Source organism: Nomia melanderi, chromosome 2, assembly GCF_051020985.1.
Source record: "Nomia melanderi isolate GNS246 chromosome 2, iyNomMela1, whole genome shotgun sequence".
NCBI classification, from domain to species: Eukaryota; Metazoa; Arthropoda; class Insecta; order Hymenoptera; family Halictidae; genus Nomia; species Nomia melanderi.
The window spans coordinates 8,650,791-8,666,940 of NC_135000.1; the positions used below are offsets into that span (position 1 = coordinate 8,650,791).

Below are 16,150 nucleotides of genomic sequence, written 5' to 3' on the forward strand. Positions count from 1 at the left end.
CGGCAAATCATCGCCGGATGACACGCAAATTCTTCGTCCCCTTTGGATCGTGGTGCAGGACCGCCGAAGATTATCGTTATCCGAACACGAGAGTACCCCCTTAGCCCAGGCTTCATCTAATTACAGGTCCGCCCATTTAATTGTTCCTCCGGCGATAAGCCTGGGTCAAGTTGCGCTAGCGCTCCCAGAACAAGTGGCAATAAGACGTCAAGAAAATTAATGCGGTCATTCCGTCCAATTCGATTGGTCGCGGAGGTAATTTAAGTGTATATCTGGCAGCGTTCCATGAAAACTTTAAACCGCGCGTTTCCCTCGCAAAACAAGAAGACCACTGATTTTGCCAAATCCAACCGACCGCCTGAGAACTACTATAATCAGCTACCGAATGATTTATTCTCGACCGACGATGCTAACACGGGTACCATGAAGAATATGGTAGCCAACGATCGAAGTAACAAGCAAATTAGGACCAATCAAGGATAAGGAGATATTATATACGGTGTATGCACAGGTAGTCTGAACAAGAGATTCACAGTGTCACTGTCTATTATACGGTAAATTTCTTCTGAAGGTCTTGTCAAGGTCATTGATGTTTTTTTAATGAAACGACCCACGTAAAGAGGTCAGCACTCGGTATTGTTATCGTTATAGGTTTTGCAATCTGTATTCGCTCTTTTGCAACTCAAATTCATCCTGTTGCAAATCAGATTCACCCTTTTGCAAATCAAATGCTTATACATGTGTACTTTATTGGAAAAGACATCGAATGTATGCGAAAAGGGTGAATTTCATGTGCGAGAAGATGTGTTTGATTAGTAAAAAGACGAATGTCGAGTGCAAAATCTATATCTTCGGGGTCAGGTGTCAGTAGAGAATGAAGAGGACTTACTAGGGTCAAAGAAGACGATGGCCTTGAGACAGGCGAATTCGGTGTCGTCGATCTGCACCTCGTTCAACGGTTTCACCAGCTCGTCCATCACCCTGACGCCGACCTTGCTCATGTCCAGGTCCTGATTGCGACCTTCTGCGGACAAAGATATGACTGATAACGACGGTTAAGCCGTCCCTATCTTACGCGGCTACCAATCGACTGAGTCCGGATGAGATACGAGTGTACAAGAAGCCGCGGGACCCCGACAACCAGTTTTGAATATAGACCCAATCTGCACGCATGCTGCTACATTCGCAACGTGAAGGCCGAACTCAGTCTACTAGCTACTCCCCCAATACATGTTCGTGCAACTTACATAACGAGACTATCGATTTTGGAAATTTCACGCTGGACTCTCGTCGCCGATTCGACGACGACGTTTGTGTTTAATAATTGACCCTTTGCGGACGAGGATTGTTGAAAGTATACGAAACCTTTAGCGAATTCTGCTAAATTAAACGCTGAATGCTTAAATCATGGAGAATAAGGGAACTGTGTACTGATTTCTTGCAGTTCGAACGGTTAAATCATTCGTTCGCAACTGGGTATTCCAAACATGGAAGTTTGATCTCAAAAATGCCGACATTCGTCCGCAAAGGGTTAACATCGACTCGAAACAATAAAATAGCTGATACCGGGATCGATGTCGAGATTCGAATTGATAATTCGTTTAATATTGATGGGTAACTAAATGAAATTTCGTGGAGTGGATATACATTGATTATTTGAATACGATTTAATATTGGTAATTAGTTGATTGTTATTTTCGTTGAAATTTTTTCAAGTCAAGTAATGCTCTTCGCTCGAGTCTTCTCGGATGGTCTCGTTTTGCGTGATTAAATGCTACTCGTGTGCATGTATCACATATACTGTTCTCCGCAAAGATTCGATTGAGATCGGATGTGAATATTACAATGAATCATCCAGCGGATCAATCGAAGATTTACGGAACTACGTTTCAGTAATGTTAGTCAGATTTTAGAAGACAATCCTGTAGTGCATGCTGTTATTCACTCACCCATATCTTCCTAATCATTATGCTATACCTGGCGAATAAAATTCTTTAGAATGGCAGTGAAATGGAAATGTGCAGATTTATATAAATTCAACGCATTCTTTCCGTAGAACAATAATCTTATCTATCGATTCTATCGGAAGTTCAAGTAACACAATGGCAATTTTTATCGACAATATTATTAGCCGTTTCGAGTATCTGTGAAAAATATTTTGACGAGATAACCGCGGCTGATAACGTCGGCCGGATAAAGCCAATTTTTCGGAACGGTAGAATCAACTATTAATTACTACTGAGAACGCAAATACCAACTATTAATACTAATTCACTTCTAATTCATTAAACTTTCCAATATTCACGGAAGAATTCAGAATCTGGTATATAGTTCCAGTGTTAACACCAAGTGTTCAATAATAAATACTCCTCATTAACGCTAGGTTCACCGGTGTACAAACGTCATTTGTAAAATCATCTATCAAACCTCTAAACGAAGATACATCAATTTTCTAAAAACAGAATAAACGTCCGTAAACCTAGCGTTAACGCAGTGTTAGTGACACCTCCACCAAAGTTCGAGGTAAAGAAGAAGAAGATGGCGAAAGTGACTTCCCGTTAAGAACAGACGCCGACACCCACAGATTCGAATGAAGAACGTACCAGGACAATTTTTCGTGATGATGCAGTTGTTGCCCAGCAGCAGGACATCCTTGAGCTGCATGCTACGCCTGGCCACGCCGAGCAGAAGATGTTCGCCGGCGTGTGCCCTGAGCAAGGCGACCTGGTCGTCGAGGGTCAGCTCGCTGAACGCTGGTATATACTTGGCCCACTCGACCAGGATCAACAGCTGCTGCTTCATGCTGTCGCAGACGTCGTTTATGTTCGCGATCTGCTTCGTGCTGAGATCGATGTCGTTGCTCGGGCTGCCTAGCTGTTGGCAGAACGCTCTAGTTACCCTCCGCGAACTGCCGCAGCCGCTGAATTCGAGATCTACGGGGTGGCTCGAGAAAACCGACGGTTTCTGAACAGTTTCATACCGAAGTTTCTCGTTAAAAACACATTCGCTTCGATAAAAGAATGGTTTGACGGGTAGTTTCCGATAGATTAAACATCTATATCGCGGATACTCGAGAATTGTTTAATAAACGAAGGTGTTTACTTTATTATAAAACCGATACAATTGAGAACCACTGTCCCACGAAAGCATGTTCAATTGTGTTTATGCTCGGGGCCCGAAACTCGCGATCAAGAAAACGGCCGGATGTCTTTCCGTCCGCCGCATTAATATTACATTCGAATAGCGCTAACATTCATACGCGCCGGCTCATTAACTCTCCTTCCCCGCATAATCATTAACAGCGTCGCATTAAATCCGTTTCGATTGAACCCGGTAAGTAAATCACGAGTCGCGCCGAGCGGCTCTCATTAAAGCGGCGATTCAGGCGATTATACGGGCCGCGCCATTTTGTCGGGGGCCCGATTTCCGTGATCGACGAAGTACGCTGAAGGTTCCCGGCGTTCCGCTCGGCTCGAGGTGGAAACTAGCGGCGCGGATTCGTTGTAATCGGCGTCGACTGACCTCAAGAGCAGCGCCGACTTGTCTGCTGAGCATTTCCGCTTGGAGAAGCGACACCACGGACAGTCCGCTTCCGTTGCTGCTCTGCTCCTCGTAGCTAGGCCTCCTGCAGCTGATTCGGTCCCGCTCGTTCTGCACGGCTGTGTTCGAACAGAACTAGTTAGAAAGATCAAACAATCCTTAACCCCTTGTCTACAACGAGCAATAAGATCCGCGGAGATTTGCAAATTAATTTAAGAATCAGTGTTCTTCATTGCATACGGATCGAAAGGCCTACTGTCTTCAATGTTTCGCCTTCGAAGTTCACAGAAAAGTGCGATAAATGAAATATTTCTCAACGTTTCTTATGAATTATTGATAACAAAGTTAGAGCTTAGTTGAAGAGAACATCGTATGGCAAAGGGTGCACTACAATTATTAGACTTTCCACACATCCAAATTTTGCACTAAGAAGGAAAATAAAGGACCTAAGAAATGTTATAGCATTCTTCATTTTCACTAGGGATACTATAAAAAGGGTTAACCCTTTGCACTCCAAAGTTTTTCAGTTGAAATACTCAATACTTTCCAATTAGATGAGATCCTTTAAAATGAATTTATCAAGAAATCACATAAATTAGGGGACAAAGCTATCTTTCAATATTTCACGTGCAGTATAGAAAGTTAAATGGTAAATACAAAAGGTTTCGCCCCTCGAGTGCAAAGGGTTAAAGACAAACGAAGAGGAACGGCCTTCAAAGTCCTCGTTGCTCACCTTCTTTCTTCATGCCAGCTTTGAAGCATTTCCGCAATCTGCAGTATCTGCACTGGTTCCTCTTGTCCTTGTCTACCACGCAGTTCCTATTGAACCTGCGGAATGGGGAAAGTTTCAACGATACCCTAAAACGACGATATCGATGCTATGTCCTCAATCAAGCTGCAAAGAGCAATCTACTGCTAACTGTCCTTAAAGTTTCTGTCTTTCTTTAGCCTTCTTCGGCTTCGAAATTGAAACTCAGGCGGTCCTCGGTATATGTTGCTCCTGCGTGGACAATTGTTGCGACATGCAACAACAAACGGCGATTAGGAACACTCTGTAGCTTCAATGAGGACATAGCTTTATCCAAATTTTATTCAAATATATCTCGATTATCTCTGAGACACCATTGAATATTACGTACTGAAGCTCATAGGAAGGTTTACTACGGCTAGTTCAATTGTCTAAACAGAATTTTTATTAATGTCAATAGATTTTACTCTCAATTTTTCTTCCTCCCTTATTACTTTTAGAAACAATACCATGCGGTTTCTACTATTTCTACGACTTTTCTGTATAATCTATCTGTCTCTTTGTAGTTTATTGTTTTTTTGTGTACCAAAGGGTTGAAGCTCGTATACTAAATAAATAAATAAATAAATAGCTGGAAACGCAAAAGATTGAAGGAGAGAAGAGGATTCAGGCCAACCTGCAGGCGTACAGATGATTTTTCCTGACCGACCGCCGGAAGAATCCCTTGCAACCGTCGCAGGAAGCGGCGCCATAGTGTTTCCCGGTCGCTCGGTCCCCGCAGATCGCGCAGTGCTGTGACAACACACCACCCACGCCGGATCCAGGCAGGCCGAGGACCGAGCCCCCAGCTGCGCCTGCACCCATGCTCAGATCGGCATCTGCAAACGGGAAACCGAGTTTCGTTGGTTCATCTATTAAAGTATATCTCACGGTACATTCGATTAACCCTCTGCGGACGAAGATTATTTAAAATATACGAAACTTAACACTAGAACTACCGTACCAGTCAAAATGACTGGTTTCGATATTTTTGTTTAGCAATTATTGATATCTTCGAAGCATTGAATATTCGAAATGATTTTGAAAATAAATAGTTTCATTTCAGTACTATAATGAGTGTCTGAAGAAACTGAGAATAATCTGTTGTTACAATTTTTATAGGAATTGCAATTAATCGTATTAAATGCTCGGTAGTTCTAGTGTTAAGGCAGATCCTGCCGAATTACGCATCGAATGCTTAAATAATAGAGAAACAGGAAATAATTAATTTATTTATTGTTATATTTAATTATACCTTGGAAGATTCTAAATGATTCTATCGAGTTTCATAAGATCACTCACTATGTTTAATAATACAAATTCAAAATACTTAAGGCTTTCTTTAACACTAGAACTGAAACAGCTAAAAATGGCGCATAATTCCTTCGGAATCATGGAAAAGCTGCTTCCCAGAGAAATAAATAACGACATTATATTTCCCAACGCGAAAACTGAACTCTAAATTGGAGTTTCCACCGAGAAATTACAAAACCGAGCTACTCGGTAGTTCCAGTTAAGCTCAAAATCGAACAAAGGCCTTATCAAGCTCCGAACACGTCCGACTGCATCGTATCCGTTGAAAAACGCGTCACGATGAGTCGGAGAGCCTCGCGAAGAATGCCTGTCAGAAAAGCAAGTGACGTTATCGCCGAAGCATCGTTATTTATTCGTCTAGGTCCGATAAGGCGACGCACCGCGTCCTAGAAACGAAGATTTCGGTTGTCCGTCTTTCCAACGCGTTTTTCGGCGTTCGCCGTCGAGACGATTTCCCTGAAATTTTATCCACGATCGGTTCGAGCACAGTCAACCTTTGAAAGCGTAGTTCAAGCCCGTAATAATTATTACGTCCGAGTTATGTCACTTCGATCAACAATATTTCATTTCGAGAAGCGATAAAAGCCTGCCTCGACTTCGCATCGATGCATTCATCTATCCAGGGGCTTCGTTTATAATTTATTCCATATTAATGCACTCATTATACTGTCCACTGCATAGCATATATAAAACGACCGAGCTGGCGCACGGTAAAAACGGAGCCTTGAATTTAATTCTCGCTCCAACATCCCTTAGAACCGACTTCAAATGGATTACCGATTATTCTATTAGCTCAGACTCAATTTTCGATCTTCGGCTCTTTGAGATAAACTCTTTTTAACATAAACTATCGAGCAGTTCAATTGAGGTTTTGAAATTTCTCTGTTGGTACTCCAAGATTGCATCTAGAGACTTCATACCTCGTCATGCATGAGAAACTAAGCAAAGGGTGAGACAGTTTTTAACCCGCTTAACTTCAAAGAGGTAATCGATGCTCCCACTAATTGGCAGATCAATTTCAAAATGAATTTCGAATTCTTTCGAAGTCGAAGAAGGTTCCAACTGATAAATCACGGTTTTCTAACAGTGAAAATATCGACTCAGGTCGCCACGAGATTAAATATGCAAAGTACTCGCGAAGGTCCTTGAGAGAATACTTGAATATTCCTGATAAACCATTGCGACGAGACCTCGAGCACGTTAAGCGGCCACGATAAACTTAAATCTTTAATTTCTATCTTGAACTCCATTGTAAAAAAGGGAATATTCAATTTCGTTCCAATTCTGGTCGACCGATAGTCCGATAGAAGGGAAAAGTGTGATAGAAATGTGAATACCAATGAACAACCGGCAATTTCGTTGAGCGAGTCGTTTTAACAATCGAATAACGAGTTAATTTAATAACTGACTGCAGAAGAATGATATTAATTGATGTTTGTTAAATCATATTGAAAATCTCCACTGCGAGACAAGTTCTCAAGACAAGGGGTTGAAATCTATTCTTAGCTCGTAACATATGAAACCTCTGATTTTAGTTGATTAGTACTTTAAATTGGATGAGAAGTTTTCATTCTTTTAACCCTTAGCTCTCCAGATTGTTTTGTAATCTATCAGCAACTGCAACTAATTTTTATAGTATTCCTAGCGAAAATTAGAAATGCTATAACATTTCTCCAATCTTTTATTTTCCTTGTTAGCACAAAATTTGGATGTGTGAAAAATCGAATAATTTTAGGGTAGTTTCAAGATTCATTAAAATATTTAATATTATAACTGGTGCAATATTGGGGCTTACAGAGTTCAAAGGATTAAACACTGAAATCACCTCGAATAAAGAATCTTCAGCAATTAAGCAATCGTTATTGACATTACAGATTCTGTTAACACTAAATTTGTATAAAAATGGAGTTCAAAAACTAGAAACTCGTCAGAAAATGTACAAAATCCATTGAATCTCGCTACGTCGATTAAAAATATTGATTAAAAATTTCTGAACTTCAAGCTAATCCGAAAAATCGGACGTTTCACGACTTAAAAATAGATGTTCACCGCGCAAACGAGGAAACTCACGTAAAAGGGGGTGTCGCACGAACGGAGGGTCAGGTGCGAGCGGCTCGGTAAAAAAAGAAAGGGGCGCGGCGGGGAGGGTGCGCGCGGCGTACGTGTAAAAGCGTTTCGTAACGCGGCGCGAGATAGGAAAATGGATGAATATTGAACAGGAAAGGAAAATAGTACAGCAATAAAGCACGATGAATTGCTCCTTATAAATTATTCCAAGGCCCGTGCACGCGAGTTTTTTCCACGGCGACGATATCCGTACGTCGCGCATGATATTATCCTGGACGCACATTGTCGGGTCAGAAAAAGAATCGTCCCACCGCGGCTTCTTTTTTGCGACACGCGGCCGACTGACCTCTTCGCGTCCGCGTTTTTCATCTCGCGCGCCGATTTTTCCACGGTTTTCCGGCTGCTTTTGCATTGATCAAACCTTTGCCCTCGGATTTCCTTTGCGAATGTGTTTAGCCCTTTGCTAGGAGAATGATCGAGTAAAGGGTTGAAGAAGGATGTTTATTATAAGGTTTCTCTGAGGTTAATGAGCAATTTTGCTCGGCGGATTAAATCGCGCGCCGATTCTTCCACGGTTTTCCGGCAGCTTTTACATTGATGAACCCTTTGCCCTCGGATTTCCTTTGCGAATACGTTTAATCCTTTGCGAGGAGAATGATCGAGTAAAAGACTGAAGAAGGATGTTTATTATAAGGTTTCTCCGAGGTTAATGAGCAGTTTCGCTCGTCGACGAGTCATTTTAAGAGTTTCGATTGTTTGAATGATAAAGGTGCTTTCGTGAGAAATTGTCAAATAAATTATCGTACTGACATGGATGCTAGGATAAGAAGCTTCAGGAATATTGTAAGTGGAGTGATTAACGGAATCGTCTGGGAAACATTTGTTTCGATGATAGTGAAACTGTGACGTTCTTGTAAATAATTGTATTTGCGCGTAGAAGTATAATAGCTACTTTGGATCTTGAGCAATGCGGTTTTTAGTTTTATAAGGGATTATGAGTGAGTCAATTGAATTACTCGATGGTTTACCGTGAGAACTTCGGTTCGAATGTTCGAAGGATCGTGTACGTACAGGAGAGATGAAGAATGGCTAATTTTGATTAAGAAGGAAGCGATATGTTTGTAATCCTGCGATTATTCGAATGAAAGTTTCGCTAGATTCAGTGACAAATGATCTAGCCAAGGAGAATCGAGAAAGAAGGTTGCAGGTTCGAGGAATCCACAACTGCCCGAGCCTCGAAGCGCCTCGGCTTCATCGAGCCGAGTAAAGTGCTTGGAAGCTGGCCGGTCCTAAAGCTCAGAGACAGAAACCAGAGAAAAAAAACATCAACGAGAGCCGCCTCAGGCATGCCTGAAAATAAACTGATGGAATAATGCTCGACCTTGGTGATAAAACGGAAACCACCGTCCATTGAAGCCTCTTTCTCTCGGCAGCGAAATTCGGCGATGATAACCGAGGACACTAGATCACGTGATCGACGTCGCAGCTCGACGTTTACGATCGTTCGCTAATTAACACGCTTAATACTTGAAAACGAAAAGAAGAATGTCATTCAAAGATACATTTTTCCCATCGACGCCATCTTCGGAATTTTTCTATAATGAAAAATCGATAGTTTTAACTTTTACAACCATTTCTCGATGATGTCGACCATTTATCATCATCAACATTAATTACATCACCGAATATCGCGTGTAACCAGAGTAACTTTCAGTTTATCGCGTAAATACGAACGCGGGGACCAAAATGGCGCTGGCGTCGCCATAACCTCACAAAACGCCGCCATCTTACTCCGATCGTCCGGTTGAGGGTTTTTTTCCTCGCGTATTAGTGTAAACAATTGGCTTATATAATTCCTCTGACACGCGGTGTACACCGATGAATATCGGCGAGTGACAAGCATTGATTTGCAGCCACTTTCATTAGCCGCTCGTAAAAACAACGTGTTTTATGCGTGCCATAAATCGGCCCGAGAAAAACACGCTCGGCCGCGGCGAGATAAAAAAGCTGGCGCAGACAACAAACTCTTTCGAGGATTCACTTTGCCCCGTTAACAACAATAAACGGCCGGATCGCTCGCGCAACGATGCAACGATTCCCGACCTCGCTTTCTTTTAGCCGGACGAACAACCGAATAACTCTTCCTATCGGACGGTTGTTTGTTTCCCGGCCGAATGATGCAATAATAATAAATTCCGGCCGGCAGGGACCAAGGTTCGAGTACAATGCGCCCGAAACGCGAGCGATACGCCGCGGAGAACCTCAGGTCTCGTCTAAAAATATTTTTCACTTTCGCCGCGGAGCCGGGAATCGTATTATTTGGAAAAAGTAAAAGTTATCTGGCCGCCGTTGTGCAACGGGACGCGCGCCGTAATCTGGGCCTCGAGAGATTCGACGAGGAACCGGTGTATCGAACGTTTTATCGGGAACTTCGGTGACTCGCGGCGAGTCCCTCGATTCCGGAGGAACTCGAAACTTTCCGTTCAGATTCGAATTGTCGCGTAAGGACAATTACTCGCTGAGGTTCACGCGAAGCTGGAAATGTACCGAAGCGGTGTACAGTTTTTACTTGGAATGATGAATCGTGAGGAAATGAGCTGGTAGATAAATTTACGAGGAAATTGAATAGAGATTAGGTTAAATGCGAGAATAGAATAGTAAATAGAATCGCAAAAAGTTGAATAGCGAATTAATTAAACCGATCATCCACGAAGAAATCGAAAGAGAACCTATAATAACTGGACGATGTTTCCGTTTCGTCAACGTCAATTTCGTTGAAGGCGACTCTTTACCAAAAATCATTATCACTGTCATGTACAACGTGATGCAGCAGCCACGTATGTACAGGCGCTGTAGAGAACACCGACAGAGGAGGTAGAACAAGCCGTCAGTGAATTGCGACGATTGCGTCACGAGGGTCAGTTCTGCATGTCATCACGAGTCAGCGAAATCGAGCGGAGCCCGATGATTCCCTCGGAAACGTATCAGTGCAACAAACCCGTAGAACCAGATTATCTTATCGATGGGATTATTCCACGTCTACTCGAAACTGTCCACTAAAAATAGTTGCAGCGTCCGATAGAAAAAAAGAAAAAAAAGAAGTCGAGTGATCTGCATACACGAATGCCATTATGTTTGTTTACCCTATCTCGTGCGCATTAACTTCAGCGCTTCTCTCAATTATCATCGATGATGTCTTTATAACGAAAGAGAAATAACGTTTCGCAATGATACTCGTCAATAATCCACGCTAATTCCAAGTACGAAGCGGAATTCATTAGCGACGTGTGCTGGTTCGTTCTAATGAGTACTCGTGGCGAGAAACATAATAATAAATTGCACGGTTAACGCTGGGCGTGTACTAAATGTTACACTTGGTTAATTCCTGCGTCGATTCTGATTGATGGAATCGTATGAATGTATGTGTCCGTAATTATGAAAGTAGTTTAAGTAAAAATTGAAAAGAATTCATCAGTTGTTTCACGTTATTTTAAAGTAAATGGAAACAAAGAAAAATATTTGAGTTGGAATACTTTCATAATTATAGACATATATAGCCTAATTGTCTGTTTAACACTGGAACTATTGGGCTATTAGTAGGATTAATGTGTAATTTTTATGAAAAATGTAACCATAGATTAGTTTCTTCGGTTATTATAGGATCATTTCGAATGTTCGATGCTTCTGAGATATTAACAATCACGGAACAAACAAATCGGGAAAGTAGTTCAGTGTTAACTCTCTAATTTCGAAGATTCAAATGAACGAACATCGATTTTTCCGAAGAGAGGATAATGGAATAAATGTTCACGAATCCAGTGTTTAACAAACGATTCATCACTGCGGTTGTACGTTGGCAGAAGGTTTCCGCAGGCTCGCGCCGTATCGGTACGAATAATCGGAGACACGCATAATCGGAGGAGCACGCATAATCGTCGGAAGATACAGCGAATAGGGTCAGGAACTAGACTTTGGCTTGAGTTAAGGCAGGTCTTGTCCACTTCGGTATGCGTCGCAAAATAGAATAGGCAGCGCGAGTTTCGTGCGACGTGTCCATAGTTGACCGGGATTTCGAATCGAACTCGCTTCCCGAGCCACTGTGATCGTGCCCATTCAAAAAACACACAAAGACGTACACCGGGAACCCATCCAAACGGAACAAAACAATCGGCGACGACGGAGATCCGGGAAAACCAACGTTTATCTGTGTAAAACGTGTTTCTCGTCGGAGAACGGAAGAATCTTTCTGCTGGAAAAATTCGAATTTCACTGAGAATATTTGATTAAGTACGATTAAATCAATATTGCGTATGTTGTTACGCAGGTAAGTACAGTGATGCCCGGTTAAACGTCAACTAGAGGAGCCAATCATGAAATTTAAGCGAGCAGGGTACAGTTTTCTAAGAAATCACTGGAGCACAACAGAAAATTTCACCAACGGATTGCTCGGATTCTCCCGATTAAAATGAGTCCAAACACGACGCAGATCGAACTGGTTCAATCGATTTCGAAAATTCGGGTACTCAATTTTGTGATTGATTTTGCACGGGTAAAATCAGTTCGATTCACGCCTTGTTTGGGCTCGTTTCAATCGGCGGAATCTCAGCTACCCGTTAATGCTGCGATCATAGAGATAAGACGAAAACTACTGCGATTGAAATTGTCTCTTTGGCTATTTATTTTTAACAATCTGCCTTTTTTGTTTCTCTATTCTCGAGACTGGGGATGAATCTTGAAAATTTACGTGAAAAAATTTAATAACGCTGAATTCTTGACAACCGACGCGCGACGACGATCGATGGCTGTCGCGCCGAGATGAAACAAAAGAAAAACGAGAACGCCGATTGCAAAAAAAGCCGCCGATAGTCCCGTTCCACCTTTTTACCTTTTTTCTCCGGGCCGGTTTTTTTCGGTTCTCTCCGGCCGATGGGAATCGTTGAGCAACAGAGCTTGACACCGGAGCCGGTGAACCAGCGATTTTGTAACGCCGCGTCGGAAAGAAAGGGAAAAAAACAGCGAAACAGGAATGACTGAACGGCGACCGGGCCTTGATCTCCCGGATAACGTGGCTCGTGCACGCATCTCGATCGGTTTTTCATCTTGGAACACCTGCAGCTGAATGACAGACTACTTACGTGCGTTCTACACGTGAAACGCGCCGCGGCAATTGCGTTCGGTCTGACTGAAATCTGACTAAGCTGTGATTAAGGGCTGATCGACAACTGACTAAGGTCTGAGACAACAATGAGATAGATCTATGATCTCACTCGAACTTCAGTAAAGTCTCATGTAAGATTCGAGTCTAATAAAGTGTGCACTGTGGACAAAATTACTGCTATTGTTCGGTAATTCTTTGATTATTGTTATTATAGAGCTAAGAGAGAGCTATGATTTTATTGAAAAATGAGATTTGACGTGAGATTTGAGTGTAAATTATAGAAAAATTATTATTGTTGGATAGTACTTGGATTAGTATTACTATTATTGTTATTATTGTTATTACTACTACTACCGTTATTGTTACTATTATTATTATTCAGCGCAAGAGAAATCTACTTTATTGAAAAATGAGATTTGACGTGAGATTTGAGTGTAAATCATGGGAAAATTATTATTGTTGGATAGTACTTAGATTAGTATTACTGTTATTATTGTTATTACTACTACTACCGTTATTATTACTGTTATTATTATACAGTTAAGAGAAACCTACGGTTATATTCAAACTCGAGTGAGACGTGACGCGAGATTCACGTCTACGCTACAGAAAAATCATTACTAATAGATCCTTAACGTTTGGATTGTTACTATCAAGTACTTAAGTACTCAGATTAATCGCTCCGACGGACGCTGCGTCGCCGGCCGATTCCCCAGAAGGACAAACGAAGATTTTCTCGTCGCGATTTTTCCGCGAAGATCGTGGCCGTGGACCTAAGTAACTATTTACACGCTAGAAACGTATGTTTGCCATCGGACATCTTCGTCGGGCACGACGTATCTCGTAATGAATGACGGATAGCCGTCGCCGCGTCAGCGGATCGGAAGAATCCGACGGGAACACCGCGAAAATCGGCGAATTCGAGAATTCTCTTCAGACGTGCGCAGTATCGACACCTAATATGGAGCACTCGATTAGAAAGGCTCGCTGGAACGAACGACACGCGTTTTTCCAACGAAACTTGTATAAAAACACGAAGAAATTAACACTAAACACACCCGGCAAGATAAAATGACCAATTCCCAATTTCTTATTTCACGATCATTGTAAATACAGACGCTTTTTTGAGAAATAATTAAAACAGCTGATTTAGCGATATCAAAACTGAAATTTAAGCTAATTGAAATCTTAACGTCAAAGTTACGTGTAAATGGAGTTTTCGAATCGCCTACGATCGTAGCTTTTATAAAGAAATTTTCGAGACGGTTTAAGTGCACGCCAGTTCTATTGTTAAGAAACGTTCGCGCGTTGATCGATAACAATGCGAGCATTTAAATGCGCTCAAACCATGGTAAAACATGTAAATAAAGTCGGCAACAGCGATTTGAAAAATGACACCTATGTGATACAGAACACCTGGGCAATTTGTCTAAACACATTTTTATCACGAGGAATAAATATTTATGGAATTAAAGAGGATAAATATACGAATTTCACACTTTTTTCTACGTACATTATGTTAATCCTTTTGCTTTTATACGTCGGATACATGAATAACGTATCGGGAGCATAACATTCTTCGCGAACACAGTGCGCTGGTCGTATTCTTTTACATTATTATCATTTTTGTCATTCCCGCCGTGAAATAGAAACGTAATGTACGTATAATGTATAACGTTAACGAAGAATAACAATAATGCTTCGCATTCAATGACGAATTCTTAACGCCCAATTATTAACTAAAACTACTACATCAAATTGACTAATTTTAGAATGTTCAGTTCGCAAGTATTTAAATGACAGTCTTGTAAAAAATTGTCTAATTTGTGTATTTATACAGACAACAATAAACACATCAAATCGATCATAGTTCAATTACTCGGTAGTTTTAGTGCTAATACGATTGTTTTCTATTATTAACGAGTTTATTATAGATTTTCCTGTTTGTTTTTCGAAATATTTCGGTGCTCCATATTAGGCGCCATTACCCTACTTTCCACGTTATCTCTGATTCAGAGATATTTACTGTTTTTCCGTCACGCACGTTTTAATCGGTGAGCTTTAGCAGCGAAACGCCTGGCAATAAATAAGTTTCGTAATTGTAACGGATTAGCAGCAGGTTAATCAGTGGTATATTGCGATACTATTGTCTCCTGGGGTATCAATCGTTCAGTTTCAGGTGCGGTATCTACAGATACCGATCCCGCACTCTCGCGCGGACATAATTAATACGGGCCGACGATAATTCCTATGGCAACCTAATCGAGACGGTTAATGATTTCCCGATTAGTCATTCGTGACGACTCTCGATAACGGCGCGAAAATAAAATGCCTGGAAAGAATATTTCGGACGAACAGCAGTTTCGTTTTTAATTATTATAGAATATACGGATTATTTATGAAATTGTGATTATTACGGAAACGATGTTAGAAGATATATTTTTGTTTATAAATCCATAGAAACTTTTGTCTTCGGATCGTTCAGTTGTTTGCGATCGAGCCAATAGTTGCTTTACGAAAAGTTCCGAAGTGAATCCGCGCCATTTTGCAACATTTGCATTAGAGAAGATGTAAATACAAAGCAGAAATGCAACGGTTGTGTATGCAGAAACAATCAGAAGTTTTCAATTACTAGTTTTTAGTAACAAAATTCCGAAAGTTTACCCTTTGACGACGAATATCGACATTTCAGCGAGATGAAACGCATGTTTGGAATACTAAGACGCAAACAAATGATTGAATCACTCGAACAGCAAGAAATCGGTGCATAGTATCCTTATTCTCTATCATTTAGGCATTCGATAGCTAATTTGGCGGAATCTGCAGAAACAATCTTCGTCGGCGAAGGGTTAAATTAAAGCTAACGCGATATTAATCCGCTCCTTCGGCGGCGGGACAGTCAATACCGGCGTGCCGAGCTCTATGGATCCGACCTTGGGCGAATCTTTGCGTGATACAAGGTAAATCCTCGGCTGAGATCTATTAAAGAGGATTCGCATTGACATTCGTGTTTGAGGACTCGTGTTTGAGTTTAGTGTTAGACACTTCGCGCCGCGGAATTGCGTTTGATGCGAATGCGCTCGATGGCGTACCAGGAATCGGCGGCGACGCCGAAAATCCGCTTCGCGATCCCGCCGACTTGCCTTTACGCTACTAATTTTAGCGATTTCGCATCAAACAAACACCGGGCATGCCGACGAGTCGATAAACTTTCGAATGTTCTAGCCGGTGGCGTCGTTTCTCGCGAAAAATCGGCGGCCGCTCGCGAAAAATTGCGTCGACGC

The 16,150-nt window shown here is 41.6% G+C and overlaps 1 protein-coding gene across 12 annotated transcripts in view; it reads right to left on the reverse strand.

Moving 5' to 3' along the window:
* The window catches only part of Hnf4 (Hepatocyte nuclear factor 4), a 62,647-nt gene that overhangs the window by 4,644 nt on the left and 41,853 nt on the right, over positions 1–16,150 (reverse strand). For 8 of the 12 annotated variants that reach the window (XM_076364349.1, XM_076364345.1, XM_076364343.1 and 5 more), the window contains 5 exons: positions 4,965–5,166; positions 4,274–4,368; positions 3,523–3,659; positions 2,604–2,964; positions 890–1,042 (listed from right to left, as the gene is read on the reverse strand). In XM_076364349.1, coding sequence (XP_076220464.1) covers positions 890–1,042; positions 2,604–2,964; positions 3,523–3,659; positions 4,274–4,368; positions 4,965–5,166 — 948 coding nt within the window. The remainder of the gene's footprint in view (positions 1–889; positions 1,043–2,603; positions 2,965–3,522; positions 3,660–4,273; positions 4,369–4,964; positions 5,167–16,150) is intronic. The other 4 variants (XM_076364348.1, XM_076364347.1, XM_031974770.2 and 1 more) reach the window with 4 other exon arrangements.